This window comes from Anomaloglossus baeobatrachus, chromosome 4 (genome assembly GCF_048569485.1).
Source record: "Anomaloglossus baeobatrachus isolate aAnoBae1 chromosome 4, aAnoBae1.hap1, whole genome shotgun sequence".
NCBI lineage: Eukaryota > Metazoa > Chordata > Amphibia > Anura > Aromobatidae > Anomaloglossus > Anomaloglossus baeobatrachus.
In genome coordinates this window covers 63,301,361-63,325,781 of record NC_134356.1, presented here as the reverse complement: position 1 = coordinate 63,325,781, position 24,421 = coordinate 63,301,361, and the positions used below count along the sequence as shown (strand labels likewise).

The following is a 24,421-nucleotide window of genomic DNA, read 5'->3' as shown; positions in this document are numbered from 1 at the left end:
ATTTGTACAGCATACATGTGTGCCTCGCAGGCCCAGGTGGATCCGTGATCCACTTGCGCCTGTTAACCCTTTAGATTGTACTGTCAAAATGTGACAGCGTGATTTTAAATGTCCACTGCGGGTAACATGCACTTACCCGCTGCCATTTGAAGCCCTGTCACATGATCACAGGGAACCGATGGTTGCCATGGTAGCACAGGGTCATGTGATGACTCCTGTCACTATCATGACTCACTTTCTGTTACAATCAAATAGAAATAGCTCTGGCACTCTGAAATAATTGATAGCATGGAGAAAAATTCTTTGAATGCTGAATATATTTATTTTTGCAAAGGATAAGTGATAATTCATCCGACGTTTCAACCATATAACTTAGGTCTTTATCAAGGACAAAGTTATCTCTATGGACAATGGGAAGGTATGTGTTCTATTGCATATGGACTTCTTTATGGCATCAGTGCCTGTTGGTTTCTCCCTTATGCTACGTAAAGCATCTGTCTCTTGGAGGCAACTGAGAACCATTCAGTGAGAGAACCACATCGTTCCTTTCCATCTCCTAAAAATATACCTTTTGACCACAGCATAGTATTTCAGAATCAACCACAATTATATATCGTTTCCAGTTCTGGATAAAGACCTCTGCTACCTTTTCTACTACCATTCTCAAGTGCATAAGGATCTCATACTTGTCCTTCTAGTACCTATTGGCGACGTCCATATGCAATAGAACACATACCTTCCCATTGTCCATATAGATAACTTTGTCCTTGATAAAGACCTAAGTTATATGGTCGAAACGTCGGATGAATTATCACTTATCCTTTGCACAAATAAATATATTCAGCATTCAAAGAATTTTTCTCCATGCTATCAATTATTTCAGTGTGCCAGAGCTATTTCTATTTGATTGATTCTTACTTTTTTCTGGGCACCTACTATATATACACAGTGAGCCAGACATATTCGCTCTCAATTCACTTTCTGTTACAGGTGGCAGAGTGCTGGCTGTAACAGAAGACGAGCATTTCTCCTAGTCTGAGCTGTGCAGCTATCGTGTTTTTCCAAAAATAAGACACTGTTTTATATTTTTTATGCCCCCCGAAAAAAGCACTAAGGCTTATTTTTGGAGGAGGTCTTATTCATGGAGAAACACGGTTGGGGGGTAAGCTTACCAGGTCCTCCCGTGATCTCTGGTGGGGGCTGCACGCTGTCCTCCCCTGCTGCCGACACACACACACACACACACACACACACACACACACACACACACACACACACACACACACACACACACACACACACACACACACACACACACACACACACACACACACACACACACACACACACACACACACACACACACACACACACACACACACACATATATATATATATATACACACACACACTAAATATATATATATATATATATAATATATATATATATACATACACACACAACACATCCAACGCTTCCGGCCGCAGGGAATGATGGGAGGAAGTCACGTGTGGTGCGCAGGTCCTGTTGTCAGGTTCTTGCACTCCACCGCACAGCCTCTCAGGATTCTGCCGGCGAGAAGAGATCGGTGTCACTGGATGTGGTGAGTATGTGTGTGATCCGGTGTGTGTGTGTGTGTGAGATCGGATGTGTGCAGGGGTGCGATCACTGCAGGTCCTCTGCTCGGCGTCTGGTGAGTGGTTGCAGGGTGATGCTTTCTATAATGAAGTGTCCTGCAGTATCTGTAACTTTTTTAGCTGCACGGACACCTCATTATTGATCCGGGACAAGGGCTTATTTTCAGGGGAGGGCTTATATTTAAGCCTTGCTCCGAAAATACTGAAAATCCCTGCTAGGGCTTATTTTTGGGGGAGGGCTTATTTTAGGAAAAAACCCTGTATGATCAAGAGAAATGAATGAGCTATCAGACTGCTGATCCTTACAGCCCCCTAGGGGGACTAGTAAAATAAAAATAAAAAAAAAACAACAAAAAACCTAAAAGTTCAAATCACCGCCAATTCACATGATTGAAAATTAAAGGGTTAAAAAATACACACAATTTTATATTGCAGCGTTCAGAAATGCCCGATCTATCAAAATATAAAATCAATTAATCCGATCGGTAAACTGTGTAGCGGCAAAAAAATTCCAAAAAACAAAATTACATTTTTTTTGTTCGTCGCAAATTTTGCGCAAAATGCAATAACAGGCGATTAAGATCTGCGCAAAAATAGTAACATTAAAAACGTCAACTCAAGACGCAAAAAATAAGGCATCACCGAGCCCCAGATTCCAAAAATAACAACCTTACAGGTCTCATAATTGGCGCAAAAGGTGCGCTACTTTTTTTGGACAAACGTCAGGATTTTTTTTTTAACCCCTTAGATAAAAGTACATTTTATACATGTTTTGTATCAACGAACTGGTACCGACCTGAGGCATCACACTGACACATCAGCTTTACCATATAGTGAACATGGGGAATAAAATATCCCTGAGCTTTGGGAAAGCACCTTTCACCAATCATCCTGACAGGTTCCAGTGTCTTAAGGAAAGGTCCGCTCCACAGAGTGTAATGAGCAGTAACAGAAAGCAATCATTATCACGCCATACGCCAGTAAAATTAGCGCTCTGTGGTGCTTAATGATCGCGTCCTTATTCTTCTCAGCTTCATATCCTAGAATAAAATCACTTTGTCAGGTCTCGCACAGAATACAGTCCCAAAGTAAGCATTTTATAAAATTCATTATTCAGATTTATTCTATACAACACACTGTAGATCACCAAAGTGAGTACACCCCTCACATTTTTTTGTAATTACTTTATATGTTTTCATGGGACAACACTGAAGATCGGACACTTTGATACAATGTACAGTAGTCAGTATGCAGCTTGTATAACAGGGTTAACTTGCTGTGCCATCTAAATAAGGGTACTTTCACACTTGCGTTAATTACCTTCTGGCGCAATCCGCCCTTTTGGAAAACAGCGGAATCCGTTACCGGATTCCGCTGTTTCCCATAGACTTGTATGGATGACGGATTGTGCCAAAAATATTTAAAATATTTGCGTTGCTTCCGCTGACTTACACTGCGTTGCTTCTGCCGGGCGGAAGGAACGCAGCATGTATCGTTTTTTGAGCGGTGGAATCCTTTATTTTTCACTGCGCATGCTCATCATTTTTTTTTTTTTTTTTTTTTAATCACCGAAACTTTATTTTGTCTCTCGGTGGCCAAGCGCCCGGCAGCCGGCTTTTGAGAGCGATCAGCTGAGCGCCCGGCAGCCGGCTTTTGAGAGCGATCGGCTGAGCGCCCGGCAGCCGGCTTTTGAGAGCGATCGGCTGAGCGCCCGGCAGCCGGCTTTTGAGAGCGATCGGCTGAGCGCCCGGCAGCCGGCTTTTGAGAGCGATCGGCTGAGCGCCCGGCAGCCGGCTTTTGAGAGCGATCGGCTGAGCGCCCGGCAGCCGGCTTTTGAGAGCGATCGGCTGAGCTCCCGGCAGCCGGCTTTTGAGAGCGATCGGCTGAGCTCCCGGCAGCCAGCTTTTGAGAGCGATCGGCTGAGCGCCCGGCAGCCGGCTGTTGAGAGCGATCGGCTGAGCGCCCGGCAGCCGGGTGATCAGCTGATCATTCACAATAGTCTGCTGCCGGTAAAACTAAAGAATAAAAAAAAAAAGCTTTCCGTTGTTTTGTACGATCCGTTGCATCCGTTGTGCCATTATATGCAACGCATCCGTTGCATCTGTCACACAATGCAATGCAACTGATGCCGTTCAACGCAAGTGTGAAACTAGCCTTACACAGCCATTAATATAAAAATCACTGGCAACACAAGTGAGTACACCCCTAAGTGAATATTCCAAATTGTGCCCAAGTTGCCAATATTTTGTGTGGCCACCATTATTTTCTAGCACTGCCTTAATTCTCTTAGGCACAGAGTTCACTAGAGCTTCACAGAAGCCATGGGTTCGTCCTCCCTCCTCCATGATGACATCACGGAGCTGGTGGATGTTAGAGACCTTGCACTCCTCCACCTTTCCTTTGAGGAGACACCACAGATGCTCAATAAGGTTTAGGTCTGGAGACGCTTAGCCAGTCCAGCACCTTTACCCTCAGTTTGTTTAGCAATGCAGTGGTCGTCTTTAGGTGTGTTTGGGGTCGTTATGTTGGAATATTTCTCGTGGCCCAGTTCCTGAAGGGAGGGGATCATGCTGTACTTCACTATGTCACAGTACATGTTGGCATTCATGGTTCCCTCAATGAACTGTAGCTCACCACAGCTGGCAGCACTCATGCAGCCCCAAACCATGACACTCCCCCACCATGTCGGACTGTAGGCAGGCCACACTTGTCTTTGTACTCCTCACCTGGTTGCCATCACACACGCTTGACACCTTATGAACCAAATACATTTATCTTGGTCTCATCAGACCACAAGACATGGTTCCAGTAATCCATGTCCTTATTCTGTTTGTCTTCAGCAAACTATTTGCGGGTTTTCTTGTGCATCATTTTTAGAAAAGGCTTCCTTCTGGGACAACAGTCATGGAGACTAATTTGATGCAGTGTGTGGCATATGGTCTGAGCACTGACAAGCTGAACCCCCACCCCTGTAACCTCTGCAGCAATGCTGGCAGCAATCATATGTTTATTATGAAATGACGACCCCTGGATATGGCAAAGAGCATGTGCACTCAACTTCTTTGGTTGATCATGGTGAGGCCTTTTCTGAGTGGATCCTGTCTTTTTAAAACGCTGTATGGTCTTGGCCACCGTGCTGCAGCTCAGGTTCAGGGTGTTGGCAATCTACTTATAGCCTCGGCCATCTTTATTTAGAGCTACAATTATTTTTTGTCCGCTCCTCAGAGAATTCTTTGCCTTGAGGGGCCATGTTCACCTTCCAGTGACCAGTATGAGAGAGTGTGAGAGATAACACCAAATGTAACACACCTGAGACCTTGTAACATTAATGAGTCACATGACACCGTGGAGAAGAAAGGCTAATTGGGCATAATTTGGCCATGTTCACTTAGGGGTGTACTCACTTTTGTTACCAGTGGTTTTGATATTAATGACTTTGTGTTGAGTTATTTAGAGGACGCCAAATTTACACTGTTATACAAGCTGTACACTGACTAAATTAGATTGTATCCGTGTCAGATCTTCAGTGTTGTCCCAGGAAAATATATAATATTTCTAAAAATGTGAGGGGTGTACTCACTTTTATGATGTACTATAAGTGCCAGAATATTCATAGTAGTCACTTCACAAATTCTACTCCGCTGCTTACTTCTCCTAGAAAAGTATGTGTCACTGCCCCTAGTGGTCATCACTTGTATTGCATGGATCTTCCCACATTGTTTTCTATATGCTTGTGTTTGCTGCTATTGTACTTCTTTTATTTCATTATAAATTGATTATAAAATTCTGTGTATTGTAGTTACAGTTCCCAGTCTTCAGGCGAGCACGGGGGTCAGAATGGACAGCAGCGGCAGAAGAGGAGAGGGAGCTTTCAGTTCTGCTCTGGCCAGCTGCCGCAGTACTGCATGCTGGACGCTGTTGGAGTGGTAAGCGGAGCATTTCCCAGATAGTGGTCCATTGGATAGGTGCTAACTAGTGATGAGCGGGCACTACCATGCTCGGGGGCTCGGTACTTGTAACGTGCAGTTGGATGCTCGGATAGGCTTGATGCAGGTACTCAAATATAATGGAAGTCAATGGGGGACTCGAATACTTTTTCGGAAGATTTCCCGGAGTACCAAGCCCCTGAGCATGGTAATGCTCGCTCATCACTAGTGTTATCCTTAAATATTGTGAATAACCCTTTAGCTTTTAGGATGTATTTATACAACTGTGCTATTTGGCATGTAGCCTACTGCAATGGTCCCCTTCGAGCAAGACCATTTTTCCATGGCAGGGGCGGGGCTTTGGTCATATGGGGAGGGGTTATGGAGAACATACAGCTAGCAGGAGGAAGAAGAGGGCTGGACACACATGACGCTCTTGTCTCTGCTCTTGTCTGAGCAAATTCTGCAAGTAGAGTAGCAGCACTGTACATTGAGCCTCAGTGTACAGCACTGCTACTTAGCAGCGCTATACACCAAACAGCACTGTAGACCAGGGTGGTGCTGGCAGGACCTTGGTGTACAGCGCTGTAGACCAGGCGGTGCTGGCAGGAGCTTGGTGTACAGCACTGTAGACCAGGGTGGTGCTGGCAGGACCTTGGTGTATAGCGCTGTAGACCGGGCGATGCTGGCAGGACCTTGATGTACAGCGCTGTAGACCGGGCGATGCTGGCAGGACCTTCGTGTACAGCGCTGTAGACCGGTCGATGCTGGCAGGACCTTGATGTACAGCGCTGTAGACCGGGCGATGCTGGCAGGACCTTCGTGTACAGCGCTGTAGACCGGTCGATGCTGGCAGGACCTTGATGTACAGCGCTGTAGACCGGGCGATGCTGGCAGTACCTTCGTGTACAGCGCTGTAGACCGGGCGATGCTGGCAGGACCTTGGTGTACAGCGCTGTAGACCGGGCGATGCTGGCAGGACCTTCGTGTACAGCGCTGTAGACCGGGCGATGCTGGCAGGACCTTGGTGTACAGCGCTGTAGACCGGGCGATTTTGGCAGGACCTTGGTGTACAGCGCTGTAGACCGGGCGATGCTGGCAGGACCTTGGTGTAAAGCGCTGTAGACCGGGCGATGCTGGCAGTACCTTCGTGTACAGCGCTGTAGACCGGGCGATGCTGGCAGGACCTTGGTGTACAGCGCTGTAGACCGGGCGATGCTGGCAGGACCTTCGTGTACAGCGCTGTAGACCGGGCGATGCTGGCAGGACCTTGGTGTACAGCGCTGTAGACCGGGCGATTTTGGCAGGACCTTGGTGTACAGCGCTGTAGACCGGGCGATGCTGGCAGGACCTTGGTGTACAGCGCTGTAGACCGGGCGATGCTGGCAGGACCTTGGTGTACAGCGCTGTAGACCAGGTCTCTGCCAGGAGCCAGGACACTGTGGCCAGATAGACATGCCTCACAAAATGTGCTGTGTCGGGAGCCGCATCTACGATGTCTCCCATGCTCGTAGATTTTACTTTCCTGCCTCTACAAGAAGGGCATACATTTTTGTTTTTTTGGGGGGAGGGTTTCGATGTTGAAAATAACCAGATCCTGCTAAATATACAGTACAAGGTATATACAGATGGATTATTTCTCTACCTGTGTAATTACCTTCCTTTCTTGGTGATTTAGGGTGCGGCAGCCGTCTTCTTCCTGCACTTGGCTCGGCAGATTTCCTTCCATTGGTCGACCAACTCTTCTCGGGAGGACAAAGCCCCTCGACGCACTTATCTGGAGCAGATCCTTACATCCTTCTCCCAGTGCAACAATCTATGTAAGTAATCCAGGTATGGGGTATTATGTATAGTGCATGGATGCCATGGCGTCTGCTCGTAATGGGGACCCAGTGCAAAATAACAGATCCCTCAAGCTGTTTATTTGCCATGGATCTCTGTATGGCTAATTGATATACAGGTACATAAACGGTGAGCTGAATCATTCCAGCCAGACGGAGGCCAAAAGACTAGGTGAAGGGGGAAATATGGGAACATCCAAGAGCAATTTTGTGGTGACAAATGTTTTTTCTTAATGTAATGGACCTGCGCATCCATTCAAATCAATAGCCAGACATTTCACTTCCTTAGGAAACATGCAAAATAGACCAAATGTTTCTCTACAAGGAGAATGAATGCACAGTTCCCCCACTAATAGCCTTAGAACTCCAGAGGTGGGGGTTGGGTCCCCTTATTCTGTCACTTACCCTGGTTACACAGTTTTAATAGAGAATTTGTCAGATCAATTCCACCAAATTACATATGTAGGTCTTTAAAATGTGAGTTCGTCTACACCTTTTAAGTCTTCTACATGTTGCTGCATTCCTGAAAAATTAGCATTTTTATTCATATTCAAATTAAACCCTAGGTGCTCTGGGTGTAACAGAGCACTTCCCGAATCGCTGCCTCCCTAGGTTGTGTTCCCGCCCAGCACTGGCCTCTTTATCATGATTGATAACTAGAGTTGAGCGGATCGGTCATAATCCGGGTCCGGCGGATCCGGATCGGGTTTCCGCCAAAGTCCGGATCCGATCCGGAATTCAGGGCCATGTTAATCAATGGGGAGCGGGATCCGGTACGAGTGTGAGAGAGAGAGTGTGTGTGTGTGTGAGAGAGAGAGTGTGTGTGTGTGAGAGAGAGAGTGTGTGTGTGTGAGAGAGTGTGTGTGTGAGAGAGAGTGAGTGTGTGTGAGAGAGTGTGTGTGTGTGAGAGAGAGTGTGTGTGAGAGAGAGTGTGTGTGTGAGAGAGTGTGTGTGTGAGAGAGTGTGTGTGTGAGAGAGTGTGTGTGTGAGAGAGTGTGTGTGTGAGAGAGTGTGTGTGTGAGAGAGTGTGTGTGAGAGAGAGTGTGTGTGAGAGAGAGTGTGTGTGAGAGAGAGTGTGTGAGAGAGAGTGTGTGTGAGAGAGAGTGTGTGAGAGAGAGAGTGTGTGAGAGAGAGAGTGTGAGAGAGAGAGAGTGTGTGTGTGAGAGAGAGAGAGTGTGTGTGTGAGAGAGAGAGTGTGTGTGTGTGAGAGAGAGAGTGTGTGTGTGTGAGAGAGAGAGTGTGTGTGTGTGAGAGAGAGAGTGTGTGTGTGAGAGTACTGGTCGGACTCTGATCGGGCGCTCAAACTGTGCGGATCCGGGTCCGCTCAACACTATTGATAACTCATTGTTTTTGTGAAGTCAGGCAAGAAAATCAGACAGTGGGTTCTCAGTTAAGCTAAAGTGACCACGAATTGGCGGGGAAACAAAGGAGAAGGCTGCTTATAGGCGGGGAAACAAAGGAGAAGGCTGCTGACGGGCGGGGAAACAAAGGAGAAGGCTGCTGACGGGTGGGGAAACAAAGGAGAAGGCTGCTGACGGGTGGGGAAACAAAGGAGAAGGCTGCTGACGGGCGGGGAAACAAAGGAGAAGGCTGCTGACGGGCGGGGAAACAAAGGAGAAGGCTGCTGACGGGCGGGGAAACAAAGGAGAAGGCTGCTGATGGGCGGAGAAAGGGGATGGCTGCTGATGGGCGGAGAAAGGGGATGGCTGCTGATGGGCGGAGAAAGGGGATGGCTGCTGATGGGTGGGGAAAGGAGAAGGCTGCTGATGGGCGGGGAAACTAAGGAGAAGGCTCCTAATGGGCGGGGAAACTAAGGAGAAGGCTGCTGATAGTAGAGACAGAGAGACTTGCTAAGTGCTCCATTAAACCCAGAATACTTAATACCACATTTGTATATGAATGAAAGTGCTGATTACTTGGAAATGCAGCAACAGACAGAAGATACAAAGGAGTCAATGGATTTACATTTTTAAGACCTGCATGCCCATCTGTGCATTTGGAGTAGTTGATCTTACAGACAAGATTTCCTTACAAAGATTATTTTTTATGGGGGGAGTGATGCAGAGTGGGGAAAAGATGTCTTTTTATTAAGCAAAATCCTACTGCAGGTGCAGTATGTATGCTAGAAACTCACCGTTCTTTGGTAAAGAAGACCCTCGCTGATACAGGAAACGTATGAGATAAAGGGGACGCTTTTGCCGTGTATATTTGATTTTTGCACTAAAAAGCTCCCCTGACACATATTAAAGAGGTCCATAAGCACCGAATGACCTAACGAAGGCAACTCAAGTGGGCGGAGGCATCCGGCAAGAAAAGTGGGGCAAATATCAAAATATTAACTGTTGAATATTTGTTTGTTTTCTTTCTTTCCATGTGAAGCTGTGAAAAGTCACATCGTCCCACAAGCCGTCCAACCGCTTGCCTGGAAGGATCTCCACTTACAAGGTGGAGTGAATCATCAGGACGCAGACACCTCTCTACCGTCTTCCTCCTCGGCGCCATCTAGTGGCTCACATCGCCTTGTGGCAGAGCCAGGTAAGCTTGGTCTCATGAGACTGGTGGGTTTGCCACAAGCCTCCTCCTCTACATGATTGGCTGATTCTTGACTTTCCTTCTCCAGAAGAATCACAGACTGAAGACTTTCTTGATGTCGGTTCCAAATATGGACCAATCAGAAGAGAGACGAAACCATCCAAGTCTGCCCGAGAGGTATTCATATCATGGGTTCCATGCTTCTTCTAGTTTGTGCACCCTAGTGGTCTATAGAATTTCTGCAAGGTGATGTTATGTATAGATTATAATATATGTCTTATTATAACTTTGGCATTTGATCTTTAGCCATTGGAACCAAAGGAAGAACTTGGAGAGTCTCTTAAGGACGCAGCCTCGCGACTGTTGGACGTAACAGAGACCAGCTTGCCGACCGTGCTCAATATCTTTGGTAAATATCAGACATTGTAGTATATTATTACCGTAATTTCTTTGTCGCTCCTTATTGGGAGACCCAGACAATCGGGTGTATAGCTATGCCTCCGGAGGCCACACAAAGTATTACACTAAAAGTGTAACGCCCCTCCCCTTCAGCCTATACACCCCCCGTGCTGCCACGGGCTCATCAGTGTTTATGCTTTGTGCGAAGGAGGTCAGACATGCACGCATAGCTCCACAGCTTAGTCAGCAGCAGCTGCTGACTATGTCGGATGGAAGAAAAGAGGGCCCATAACAGGGCCCCCAGCATGCTCCCTTCTCACCCCACTCTTGTCGGCAGTGTTGTTAAGGTTGAGGTATCCATTGCGGGTACGGAGGCTGGAGCCCACATGCTGCTTTCCTTCCCCATCCCTCAATTAGGGCTCTGGGTGAAGTGGGATCCTTTCGGTCTCCAGGCACAGGAGACCGTGCTCCATCCACAGCTCCTGAGGACCATGCTGGATAGGAGCCGAGTATCGTTCAGGGACATGGCCCTGCTACCTTGAGGTACTCTGTGTCCCCGTGGGGACCGCGCACAGCAACACTCCAGCATTGCTGGGTGTGCTAGTGCACCGGGGACAGCAGCGCTGGCTGCGTTTGTGCCATTACTTCAGCATCGCTGAGTGTGTTCGTGTAGGGGGACTGCCGCGCTGACCGCCGCTGCCATGGTTATCACTGCGGCGCGGCTGGGACTGTTAGTGCGCCGGGGACTTCCGCGCCGACCGCGCTTATACGGCGGCCGCGCTTATAACTCGAGTCCCCGGCTTTTGCGGCCTAGTCTCGTTTTCTTCCCGCCCCCAGCCCTGCCAATCAGGGGAAGGGCGGGACGCTGTACAGGACGGCAGCACTGAGGGCTGGAGCATGCTTTGCATACTCCACCCCCCTCACTCTGCACAGTGGGGCACCAGTTCCCGCACTTTTCTGGGTCACGCCCACGGCTCCCTCCTCTCCTCAGGACGCCGGCAGCCATTCCTCTCAGCTCTGCTAACGCTGGAGAGGAGAGACAAGCTCAGGGAGACCCATGCAGGATTTCTGGTGCCCACACAACCGCTTTGCGCAGGCGGTAAGCAGCACCTGTGGTGCTGGCCCCACTAGTGCAGAAGTGTACTTATAGATTATATGATTATAGACTATACTTTACACTGTATGGTGCACTGTTGATTTTTGTCTATATACCCTCCTGTATTGCTCAGAGGAGACAACAGCATGTCGTCCACAAATAGCAAGGGTGTCAAAGCACAGACTTACTATGCTGCCTGTGCAGCATGTACGGCTATACTGCCGGCAGGTTCCACTGACCCTCATTGTGTGCAATGCTCGGCCCCTGTGGGGAGCCTCTGCTAAGGGTGGCCCAGGGAGAACCACCTGTTAACACTGTCCAGGTGACAGGGACGGAGTTTGCAGTTTTTACTGAAAGACTTTCTGAGACTATGGCTAAGATATTAGAAGCCTTGCAGTCCAGGCCGGCATCTCAAGCCAGGGGCACTGTGGAATCATTGCCCCCTGGTTCCCCTCAGTTGGAACAACAATGTTCTCCCGGGGTGTCTCATAGATCCCAGGGTGAGGTCTCTGACACGGACCGCAGCCCCAGACCGATTAAGCGAGCTCGCTATGATATCCCCTCGACATCATCACAATGTTCAGGGTCTCAGCGAGAGGACTCTCTGTATGATGAAGCGGAGGTAGCTGATCAGGATTCTGATCCTGAAGCCGCTCTCAACCTTGATACTCCTGATGGGGACGCCATAGTGAATGATCTTATTGCGTCCATCAATGAAATGTTGGACATTTCTCCCTCAGCTCCTCCAGTGGAGGAGTCAGCCTCTCAGCAGGAGAAATTACGTTTCAGGTTTCCCAAGCGTACAAAGAAGGGAATTTTGTTACTTACCGTAAATTCCTTTTCTTCTAGCTCCTATTGGGAGACCCAGACGATTGGGTGTATAGCACTGCCTCCGGAGGCCACACAAAGCATTACACTAAAAAGTGTAAGGCCCCTCCCCTTCTGGCTATACACCCCCAGTGGGATCACTGGCTCACCAGTTTTAGTGCAAAAGCAAGAAGGAGGAAAGCCAAGAACTGGTTTAAACAAATTCACTCCGAAGTAACATCGGAGAACTGAAAACCATTCAACATGAACAACATGTGTACCCGAAAAACAACCAAAAATCCCGAAGGACAACAGGGCGGGTGCTGGGTCTCCCAATAGGAGCTAGAAGAAAAGGAATTTACGGTAAGTAACAAAATTCCCTTCTTCTTCGGCGCTCCATTGGGAGACCCAGACGATTGGGACGTCCAAAAGCTGTCCCTGGGTGGGTAAAGAAATACCTCATGTTAGAGCTGCAAAGACAGCCCTCCCCTACGGGGAGGCAACTGCCGCCTGCAGGACTCTTCTACCTAGGCTGGCGTCCGCCGAAGCATAGGTATGCACCTGATAATGTTTGGTGAAAGTGTGCAGACTCGACCAGGTAGCTGCCTGGCACACCTGTTGAGCCGTAGCCTGGTGTCGTAATGCCCAGGACGCACCCACGGCTCTGGTAGAATGGGCCTTCAGCCCTGATGGAACCGGAAGCCCAGCAGAACGGTAGGCTTCAAGAATCGGTTCTTTGATCCATCGAGCCAGGGTGGCTTTAGAAGCCTGCGACCCTTTGCGCTTACCAGCGACAAGGACAAAGAGTGCATCCGAGCGGCGCAGGGGCGCCGTGCGGGAAATGTAGATTCTGAGTGCTCTCACCAGATCCAACAAATGTAAATCCTTTTCATACCGATGAACTGCATGCGGATAAAAGGAAGGCAAGGAGATATCCTGATTAAGATGAAAAGAGGATACCACCTTAGGGAGAAACTCCTGAATGGGACGCAGCACTACCTTGTCCTGGTGGAACACCAGGAAAGGAGCTTTGGATGACAGCGCTGCTAGTTCAGACACTCTCCGAAGAGACGTGACCGCTACCAGAAAGGCCACTTTCTGTGAGAGTCGAGAAAGTGACACATCCCTCAGAGGCTCGAAGGGCGGCTTCTGGAGAGTAACAAGGACCTTGTTTAGATCCCACGGATCTAACGGCCGCCTGTACGGAGGTACGATATGACAAACCCCCTGCAGGAACGTGCGCACCTGAGAAAGTCGTGCTAGACGCTTCTGAAAAAACACGGATAGTGCCGAGACTTGCCCTTTAAGGGAGCCGAGCGACAAGCCCTTTTCCAACCCAGATTGCAGGAAGGAAAGAAAGACAGGTAACGCGAATGGCCAGGGAGATACTCCTTGTGCAGAGCACCAGGATAAGAAAATCTTCCACGTTCTGTGGTAGATCTTAGCAGAAGTGGACTTCCTAGCCTGTCTCATGGTGGCAACGACCCCTTGGGATAATCCTGAAGACGCTAGGATCCAGGACTCAATGGCCACACAGTCAGGTTCAGGGCCGCAGAATTCCGATGGAAAAACGGCCCTTGGGACAGTAAGTCTGGACGGTCTGGTAGTGCCCACGGTTGGCCGACCGTGAGATGCCACAGATCCGGGTACCACGACCTCCTCGGCCAGTCTGGGGCGACTAGTATGACGCGGCCGCAATCGGATCTGATCTTGCGTAACACTCTGGGCAAGAGTGCCAGAGGTGGAAACACATAAGGGAGCCGGAACTGCGACCAATCTTGCACTAAGGCGTCTGCCGCCAGAGCTCTTTGATCGCGAGACCGCGCTATGAAGGTCGGGACCTTGTTGTTGTGCCGAGACGCCATTAGGTCGACGTCCGGCACCCCCCAGCGGCGGCAGATTTCCTGAAACACGTCCGGGTGAAGGGACCATTCCCCTGCGTCCATGCCCTGGCGACTGAGGAAGTCTGCTTCCCAGTTTTCTACGCCCGGGATGTGAACTGCTGATATGGTGGAAGCTCTTTCCTCTACCCACATGAGAATTCGCCTGACTTCCTGGAAGGCTTGCCGACTGCGTGTCCCTCCTTGGTGGTTGATGTATGCCACCGCTGTGGAGTTGTCCGACTGAATTCGGATCTGCTTTCCTTCCAGCCACTGCTGGAAGGCTAAGAGGGCAAGATACACTGCCCTGATTTCCAGAACATTGATCTGAAGGGTGGACTCCTGCTGAGTCCACGTCCCTTGAGCCCTGTGGTGGAGAAAAACTGCTCCCCACCCTGACAGACTCGCGTCTGTCGTGACCACTGCCCAGGATGGGGGCAGGAATGATCTTCCCTGCGTTAATGAGGTGGGAAGGAGCCACCATAGCAGAGAATCCTTGGCCGTCTGAGAAAGGGAGACTTTCCTGTCTAGGGAAGTTGTCTTCCCGTCCCACTGGCGGAGAATGTCCCATTGAAGTGGACGCAGATGAAACTGCGCGAACGGGACTGCCTCCATTGCTGCCACCATCTTCCCTAGGAAGTGCATGAGGCGCCTTAAGGGGTGCGACTGACCCTGAAGGAGAGACTGCACCCCTGTCCGCAGAGACCGCTGCTTGTCCAGCGGAAGCTTCACTATCGCTGAGAGAGTATGAAACTCCATGCCAAGATACGTTAGTGATTGAGTCGGTGCCAGGTTTGACTTTGAAAAGTTGATGATCCACCCGAAAGTCTGGAGAGTCTCCAGCGCAACATTCAGGCTGTGTTGGCATGCCTCTTGAGAGGGTGCTTTGACAAGTAGATCGTCTAAGTAAGGGATCACCGAATGACCCTGAGAATGCAAGACTGCTACCACTGCCGCCATGACCTTGGTGAAAACCCGTGGGGCTGTCGCCAGACCAAATGGCAGAGCTACGAACTGGAGATGGTCGTCTCCTATCACGAAACGTAGGAAACGTTGGTGCTCTGTAGCAATCGGCACGTGGAGATAAGCATCTTTGATGTCTATTGATGCAAGGAAATCTCCTTGAGACATTGAGGCAATGACAGAGCGGAGGGATTCCATCCGGAACCGCCTGGCGTTCACATGCTTGTTGAGCAGCTTTAGGTCCAGAACAGGACGGAACGAGCCGTCCTTCTTTGGAACCACGAAGAGATTGGAGTAAAAACCTTGCCCTTGTTCCTGCAGAGGAACAGGGATCACCACTCCTTCTGCTTTTAGTGAGCACACCGCCTGCAGAAGGGCATCTGCTCGGTCGGGATGTGGGGAGGTTCTGAAGAACCGAGGCGGAGGACGAGAACTGAATTCTATCCTGTACCCGTGAGACAAAATGTCTGCTACCCACCGGTCTTTGACCTGTGGCAGCCAAATGTCGCAAAAGCGGGAGAGCCTGCCACCGACCGAGGATGCGGAGGGCTGAGGCCGAAAGTCATGAGGCAGCCGCCTTGGAAGCGGTTCCTCCGGTTGCTTTCTTGGGGCGTGACTGAGCCCGCCAGGAATCTGAGCTCCTTTGCTCCTTCTGAGTCCCTTTGGACGAGGAGAAATGGGCCTTGCTGGAGCCTCGAAAGGACCGAAACCTCGACTGCCACTTCCTCTGTTGAGGTTTGCTTGATCTGGGCTGGGGTAAGGAGGAGTCCTTACCCTTGGATTGCTTAATGATTTCAGCCAATTGTTCACCAAACAGTCTATCTACAGATAGCGGCAAGCTGGTTAAACATTTTTTGGAAGCAGAATCCGCTTTCCATTCCTTTAACCACAAGGCTCTGCGCAAGACAACAGAGTTGGCAGACGCAATTGAGGTACGGCTTGTAGAGTCCAGGACAGCGTTGATAGCGTAAGTCGCAAACGCAGACATTTGCGAGGTTAGGGACGCTACTCGCGGCACTGCTGGACATATGATAGAGTCCACCTGTGCCAGGCCAGCTGAAATAGCTTGGAGTGCCCACACGGCCGCGAATGCTGGAGCAAACGACGCGCCAATAGCTTCATAGACAGACTTTAACCAAAGGTCCATCTGTCTGTCATTGGCATCTTTAAGCGAAGCCCCATCTTCCACTGCAACTATGGATCTAGCTGCAAGCCTGGAGATTGGGGGATCCACCTTTGGACACTGGGTCCAGCGTTTGACCACGTCAGGGGGAAAGGGATAACGTGTATCCTTAAGACGTTTGGAGAAACGCTTATCTGGGTAGGCATGGTGTTTCTGGACTGATTCTCTGAAGTCAGCGTGGTCCAGAAAAGTACTCAGTTTAGGCTTGGGATACCTGAAATGGAACTTCTCCTGCTGTGCAGCTGCCTCCTCTGCAGAAGGGGCAGGGGGAGAAATTTCCAATAGACTATTGATGGCCCCTATAAGGTCATTTACCATGGCGTCACCATCAGGAGTATCCAGATTGAGAGCGGTTTCAGGATTAGACTCCTGATCACCCTCCTCTGTCTCATCATGTAGAGACTCTTCTCGTTGAGACCCTGATCCCCGTGATGACGTGGGGGGTCTCTCCCAGCGAGCACGCTTAGGCTGTCTGGGACTGTCATCTGAATCAGAGCCGTCAGGCTGAGATACCTGTGACCCCCTTGAAGCACTGATTAACTCCAACTGAGGGGGACCGGGGAACGTTGCCGCAGCAGTGTCCATGGTCTGAGTAACTGGCCTGGCCTGCAAGGTCTCTAGGATTTTTGTCATAGTGACAGACATCCTGTCAGCAAAAACAGCAAACTCTGTCCCCGTCACCGGGACAGGGTTCACCGGCGACTCTGCCTGGGCCACTACCACCATAGGCTCCGGCTGACGAAGTGGCACAGGGACCGAACATTGCACACAATGGGGGTCATTGTAACCTGCCGGTAGATTAGCCCCACAAGCGGCACAAGCAGCGTTCACAGCCTGTGTCTTGGCACCCTTGCGTTTTGCAGATGACATGTTGTCGTCTCCTCAGAGCAATAGGGGTATACAGCCAAGAAGCGACCTTACAGTGCAATATATATAGATATATCTGGTACAGGAAAAAGTACACCAAATAACACTGTGGCACTAGTGGGGCCAGCACGAATGTGCTGCTTACCGCCCGCTCAACGCGGGTGTGTGGTCGCCAGAAATCCCTTGTCTGGGTCTCCCAGAGCCTGTGTCCGTTCCCCAGCCAGACTGCATGCAGGAATGGCTGCCGGCGTCTCTGTGGAGGGGGGGGCGGGCCCTGGGTGTGCTCAGACAAAAAGCGGGAAACCTGCGTCCCACTGTGCCCAGTGAGAGGGCTGGAGCATGTAAATAAGGCTCCAGCCCTCGGCGCTGACGATTGCACAACGCCTGTCCCCTTCCCTGATTGACAGGGAGGGGGCGGGAACGAAACGGAGCTAGGCCGCAAAAGCCGGGGACTAGATTTATAAGCGCCGCCGTCGTAAAAGCACGGTCGGCGCTGAGTCCCCGGCGCACTACAAGTCCCAGCCGCGCCGCCGCTCCCGGAGCGGCCGGCGCGGTAGTTCCCAACACATAAAGTCACTCAGCCAAGCTGCAGTGACTCAAACCCCAGCGCGCAGCGCTACTGTCCCCGGCGCACTAGCACACCCAGCAAGTCTGGAGTGTGCGCGGCCAGTCCATAGGGGGACACAGAGTACCTGAATGTTGCAGGGCCTTGTCCCTGAACGGTACCCCGGCTCCTAATCCAGCAGGTTCAATGGGTCTGTGGACGGAGCCCGGCCTCAGGGCTTGGAGGCCGGTAAGATCCCACTTCCTCAGAGCCCCTCAGGGGGATGGGGAAGGAAAACAGCATGTGGGCTCCCGCCTCCGTACCCGCAATGGGTACCTCAACCTTACAAACCGCAAGTGGGGTGAGAAGGGAGCATGCTGGGGGCCCTAGTATGGGCCCTCTTTTCTTCCATCCGACATAGTCAGCAGCTGCTGCTGACTAAACAGTGGAGCTATGCGTGGATGTCTGACCTCCTTCGCACAAAGCAGAAAACTGGTGAGCCAGTGATCCCACTGGGGGTGTATAGCCAGAAGGGGAGGGGCCTTACACTTTTTAGTGTAATGCTTTGTGTGGCCTCCGGAGGCAGTGCTATACACCCAATCGTCTGGGTCTCCCAATGGAGCGCCGAAGAAGAGTATGTTTCTGGACCACTCTGACTTCAGAGAGGCAGTCCAGAAACACCGAGCTTGTCCAGATAAGCGTTTTTCCAAGCGCCTTAAGGATACACGTTACCCTTTCCCCCCTGACTTGGTCAAGGGCTGGACTCAGTGTCCCAAAGTGGATCCTCCAATCTCCAGACTGGCGGCTAGATCCATAGTTGCAGTGGAAGATGGAGCTTCACTCAAGGATGCCACTGACAGACAGATGGAGCTCTGGTTGAAATCCATCTATGAAGCTATCGGCGCGTCTTTTGCTCCAGCATTCGCAGCCGTATGGGCACTCCAAGCTATCTCAGCTGGTCAGGCGCAAATTGACGCACTTACACGTACGTCTGCGCCGCAGGTGGCGTCCATAACCTCTCAAACGTCGGCATTTGCGTCCTACGCTATTAATGCTGTCCTGGACTCTGCGAGCCGTACGGCGGTTGCAGCCGACAATTCGGTGGCAATACGCAGGGCCTTGTGGCTGCGGGAATGGAAGGCAGATTCGGCTTCCAAAAAGTGCTTAACTGGATTGCCTTTTTCTGGCGACCGTTTGTTTGGTGAGAGATTGGATGAAATCATCAAACAATCCAAGGGAAAGGAAACATCCTTACCCCAGGCCAAACCAAAAACACCCCAACAGAGGAGGGGACAGTCGAGGTTTCGGTCCTTTCAGGGTGCGGGCAGATCCCAATTCTCCTCGTCCAAAAGGCCGCAGAAGGATCAGAGGAACTCCGACGCATGGCGGTCTAAATCACGCCCTAAAAAGACCGCCGGAGGTGCCGCTACTAAGGCGGCTTCCTCATGACTTACGGCCTCCTCACACCGCATCCTCGGTCGGTGGCAGGCTCTCCCGCTTTTGCGACACCTGGCTGCCACAAGTAAAAGACCGTTGGGTGAGAGACATTTTGTCTCACGGTTACAGGATAGAGTTCAGCTCTCGTCCTCCGACTCGATTCTTCAGAACATCTCCGCCTCCCGAGCGAGCCGAGGCTCTTCTGCAGGCGGTGGGCATTCTGAAGGCAGAAGGAGTGGTGGTCCCGGTTCCTCTTCAGCAACAGGGTCACGGTTTCTACTCCAACCTGTTTGTGGTTACAAAGAAGGACGGGTCCTTCCGTCCTGTTTTGGACCTAAAACTGCTCAACAAACACGTAAGGACCAGGCGGTTCCGGATGGAATCCCTCCGCTCCGTCATCGCCTCAATGTCCCAAGGAGATTTCCTAGCATCGATCGATATCAAGGATGCTTATCTCCACGTACCAATTGCTCCAGAGCATCAGCGCTTCTTGCGCTTCGCCATAGGAGACGAACACCTTCAGTTCGCGGCACTGCCGTTCGGCCTGGCGACAGCCCCAAGGGTTTTCACCAAGGTCATGGCTACAGTAGTTGCGGTCCTCCACTCTCAGGGTCACTCAGTGATACCTTACTTAGACGATCTGCTGGTCAAGGCACCCTCTCAAGAGGCATGCCAACACAGCATCAACGTTGCTCTGGAGATTCTCCAGAGTTTCGGGTGGATCATCAATTTTCCAAAGTCAAATCTGACACCGGTCCAATCGCTGACATATCTTGGCATGGAGTTTCATACTCTTCCAGCGATAGTGAAGCTTCCGCTGGACAAACAGCGTTCACTACAGACAGGGGTGCAATCTCTCCTTCAAGGTCGGTCACACCCCTTGAGGCGCCTCATGCACTTCCTGGGGAAGATGGTGGCAGCAATGGAAGCAGTCCCTTTCGCGCAGTTTCACCTGCGTCCACTACAATGGGACATCCTACGCAAGTGGGACAGGATGCCGACGTCCCTAGACAGGAACGTCTCCCTCTCTCAGGCAACCAAAGCTTCCCTTCGGTGGTGGCTTCTTCCCACCTCATTATCGAAGGGGAAATCCTTCCTACCCCCATCCTGGGCGGTGGTCACGACGGACGCGAGTCTGTCAGGGTGGGGAGCAGTTTTTCTCCACCACAGGGCTCAGGGTACGTGGACTCAGCAAGAGTCCTCACTTCAGATCAATGTTCTGGAGATAAGGGCAGTGTATCTTGCCCTAAAAGCGTTCCAGCAGTGGCTGGAAGGCAAGCAGATCCGAATTCAGTCGGACAACTCCACAGCGGTGGCTTACATCAACCACCAAGGTGGGACACGCAGTCGGCAAGCCTTCCAGGAAGTCCGGCGGATTCTGCTGTGGGTGGAAGCCACAGCATCCACCATATCCGCAGTTCACATCCCGGGCGTAGAAAACTGGGAAGCAGACTTTCTCAGTCGCCAGGGCATGGACGCAGGGGAATGGTCCCTTCACCTGGACGTGTTTCAGGAGATCTGTTGCCGCTGGGGGATGCCGGACGTCGACCTAATGGCGTCACGGCACAACAACAAGGTCCCAACATTCATGGCTCGATCTCAAGATCACAGAGCTCTGGCGGCAGACGCCTTAGTTCAGGATTGGTCGCAGTTTCGGCTTCCTTATGTGTTTCCTCCTCTGGCACTGTTGCCCAGAGTGTTACGCAAGATCAGGGCCGACTGCCGCCGCGTCATCCTCGTCGCTCCAGACTGGCCGAGGAGGTCGTGGTACCCAGATCTGTGGCATCTCACGGTCGGCGAACCGTGGGCACTGCCAGACCGACCAGATTTGCTGTCTCAAGGGCCGTTTTTCCATCTGAATTCTGCGGCCCTCAACCTGACTGTGTGGCCATTGAGTCCTGGATCCTAGCGTCTTCAGGATTATCTCAAGAGGTCATTGCCACTATGAGACAGGCTAGGAAACCAACGTCCGCCAAGATCTACCACAGGACGTGGAAAATATTCCTGTCGTGGTGCTCTGCTCAGGGGTTTTCTCCCTGGCCATTTGCCTTGCCCACTTTTCTGTCCTTTCTTCAATCCGGATTGGAAAAGGGTTTGTCGCTAGGCTCCCTTAAGGGACAAGTCTCTGCGCTCTCTGTGTTTTTTCAGAAGCGCCTGGCCAGACTCCCACAGGTACGCACGTTCCTGCAAGGGGTTTGTCACATCGTCCCTCCTTACAAGCGTCCGTTAGAACCCTGGGATCTGAACAGGGTGCTGATGGTTCTTCAGAAACCACCGTTCGAGCCAATGAGGGATATTTCGCTCGCACGCCTTTCGCAGAAAGTGGTTTTTCTAGTAGCAGTCACCTCACTTCGGAGAGTGTCTGAGTTGGCAGCGTTATCATGCAAAGCTCCTTTCCTGGTGTTTCACCAGGACAAGGTGGTTCTGCGTCCGGTTCCGGAATTCCTCCCTAAGGTGGTATCCCCTTTTCATCTCAATCAGGACATCTCCTTACCCTCGTTTTGTCCTCATCCAGTTCACCAATGTGAAAAGGATTTGCACTTGTTAGATCTGGTGAGAGCACTCAGACTCTACATTTCTCGTACGGCGCCCCTGCGCCGCTCGGATGCACTCTTTGTCCTTGTCGCTGGCCAGCGTAAAGGGACACAAGCTTCCAAGTCAACCCTGGCTCGGTGGATCAAGGAACCAATTCTCGAAGCTTACCGTTCCTCGGGGCTTCCGGTTCCCTCAGGACTGAAGGCCCATTCTACCAGGGCCGTGGGAGCGTCCTGGGCCTTGCGACACCAGGCTACGGCTCAGCAGGTGTGTCAGGCAGCTACCTGGTCGAGCCTGCACACTTTCACGAAACACTATCAGGTGCATACCTATGCTTCGGCAGATGCCAGCCTAGGTAGGCGAGTCCTTCAGGCGGCAGTTGCCCACCTGTAGGACGGAGCCGTTACGGCTCTATTATGAGGTATTATTTACCCACCCAGGGACTGCTTTTGGACGTCCCAATTGTCTGGGTCTCCCAATAAGGAGCGACAAAGAAGAAGGGAATTTTGTTTACTTACCGTAAATTCCTTTTCTTCTAGCTCCAATTGAGAGACCCAGCACCCGCCCCTGTTTTTGTATACACATGTTGTTCATGTTAAATGGTTTCAGTTCTCCGATATTCCTTCGGATTGAATTTACTTTAAACCAGTTTATAATTTTTTTCCTCCTTCGGGCTTTTGCACCAAAACTGATGAGCCCGTGGCAGCACGGGGGGTGTATAGGCTGAAGGGGAGGGGCGTTACACTTTTAGTGTAATACTTTGTGTGGCCTCCGGAGGCATAGCTATACACCCGATTGTCTGGGTCTCCCAATTGGAGCTAGAAGAAAAGGAATTTACGGTAAGTAAACAAAATTCCCTTCTTTTGTTTTATAATACACACCCCAAATTTAGAGAAATAAAAAGGTAGAAAACAAAAATATGGGGTTCGTCTTATAATCCTGTGGTGTCTTACCGGTTGGGTAAGGGCGGTAGTGGTAGTGGAGAAGGGGTCACAGGAGGCAGGGCTGGTGGTAGAGTAGGGCGATGCTGCAGCCAGTGCGATGGGTGTCCTGGATACTTTCTGCGGGAGCTGTGAGGCAGGTACATCCAGAAACTCTCAGCGGTGCAGGCTTCAACGAAATGGCGCCCGTAGTCGGCGCGTGCGCAGATTGAGCTATTGGCTCAATGACAAGCCGAGATCTCATCTGTGCACTCGCCAACTCCAGACGTCATTTTCCTTAAGTCCGCTGCTGGGAGATCAATGGGCTGGCGGCAGCGTGTGAGCAGGTGAGATCTTGAACCGAAAACTCAATCTGTGCATGCGCCAACTCAGTGCGCCATTATTTGAAGTTGGCAGTGCCTCACTGCCTGCAGCGAGCACCAGTACCGCCCCCAGCACATCCCTTGCCTCATGTGACCAGTCTCCAACACCCCCCGGTAAGCTGCATTCTGTATATAAGACGCACCCCTCATTTCCTCCCAAATGTTTGGGAAGAAAAGTGCATCTTATAATCCGAAACATACGGTATATAATAAAATGATGCATCACAACCCCCTCAATATACATGCACACCCGTCTCAGCGGAGCATACATGTGTCTGTAGTGGGTAGATGACATAGAACAAATGCCAGACAACTCTGACTACTGTAAGACCCAGTAATCGGGCATATTGATATTAGATTATCTCTTGTTTCATTACCAGGTATCCTCAGTGCTAGAGACAGTGGAGACTACAGATCTGCCTTCCAGTTCTTCCAGGAGTCCGCGGCAGCCGGTTACAGCAAGGCTCAGTACAACACTGCTGTCTGCTATGAGAAGGGGAAAGGTGTCGGCAAAGACCTGTCAAAAGTACGTGCTCCAATGTGACTCCGGATATTAATTATGGTTCTTTAGGGCAAAACTAATTAACTGCAAGCCACAGGACGAGGCCCACTTTCCTGGTGGAATGGGAATCCTTGAGTTATGCCTTCATATGACCAGTTTGTCCAATATAAGGATATTGATGATCAGCCTTTAAAATAGGTCGTCAATATACCTCCAATGATCACCTAATGCATTATGTCCTGAACATCAAAAGTACAATGTACAGAGCAGGAGCACCACGGCGCCACACACATGAAGTGGCCATTCTGATGTACTCCAGTGAATGGACGTACCGTATATCTCTTTTTCTGCACCTGATGGGTAATACACATGACTATTCACTGAATAAATGTATATATATTTGTACATACGTACACACATTCCCCCATCAAAATATAGCAGCCCAGTCCTACAGGTTTAGAGGTGCACAACTCCTCACTGGATGTTAGCATCCAAAAAATCCTTTTGTATATAAATACTAAAAAAATGAGAGCTCTCCAGAAGATCCTAGAGACGAGCAATTCGGTGTCTTCCCCCACGCACCCCCCTGTGCAGTTGCTTTTTTAGATCTGCAGTGCTGGCTCGTTTGCTTGGAGAATTGCAGAAATGTTGCTTTTCTCCGACAAGCTGTAATGGCTACTGTTGCAGTCATCCCTGCCTTCCAGTGCACGTAACGTTTCTGTTCTTACTCCTACAGGCTGCAGAGTTGTACCTCTTGGCTGCCAGAGGAGGGCATCAGCAAGCCAAATATCGCTATGCCCGATATCTCCTGAATGCCAAACCCAAGGAAACTCCGGCAGCTGTGAAAATGCTGCAAGAAGCTGCGGAAGCCGGAGTCACAGAGGTGGGTAGAGGAGGGCACAAAGGCTTTCATTTTCTTTATCGTTCCTATGGGAGACCCAGACCATGGGTGTTTAGCTTCTGCCTCC

The 24,421-nt window shown here is 50.6% G+C and overlaps 1 protein-coding gene across 2 annotated transcripts in view; it reads left to right on the top strand.

Moving 5' to 3' along the window:
• The window catches only part of DELE1 (DAP3 binding cell death enhancer 1), a 68,911-nt gene that overhangs the window by 21,078 nt on the left and 23,412 nt on the right, over window positions 1-24,421 (top strand). For both annotated transcript variants that reach the window (XM_075344385.1, XM_075344384.1), the window contains exons 3-9: window positions 5,438-5,564; window positions 7,243-7,384; window positions 9,785-9,940; window positions 10,026-10,114; window positions 10,244-10,346; window positions 23,332-23,477; window positions 24,190-24,336. In XM_075344385.1, coding sequence (XP_075200500.1) covers window positions 5,438-5,564; window positions 7,243-7,384; window positions 9,785-9,940; window positions 10,026-10,114; window positions 10,244-10,346; window positions 23,332-23,477; window positions 24,190-24,336 — 910 coding nt within the window. The remainder of the gene's footprint in view (window positions 1-5,437; window positions 5,565-7,242; window positions 7,385-9,784; window positions 9,941-10,025; window positions 10,115-10,243; window positions 10,347-23,331; window positions 23,478-24,189; window positions 24,337-24,421) is intronic.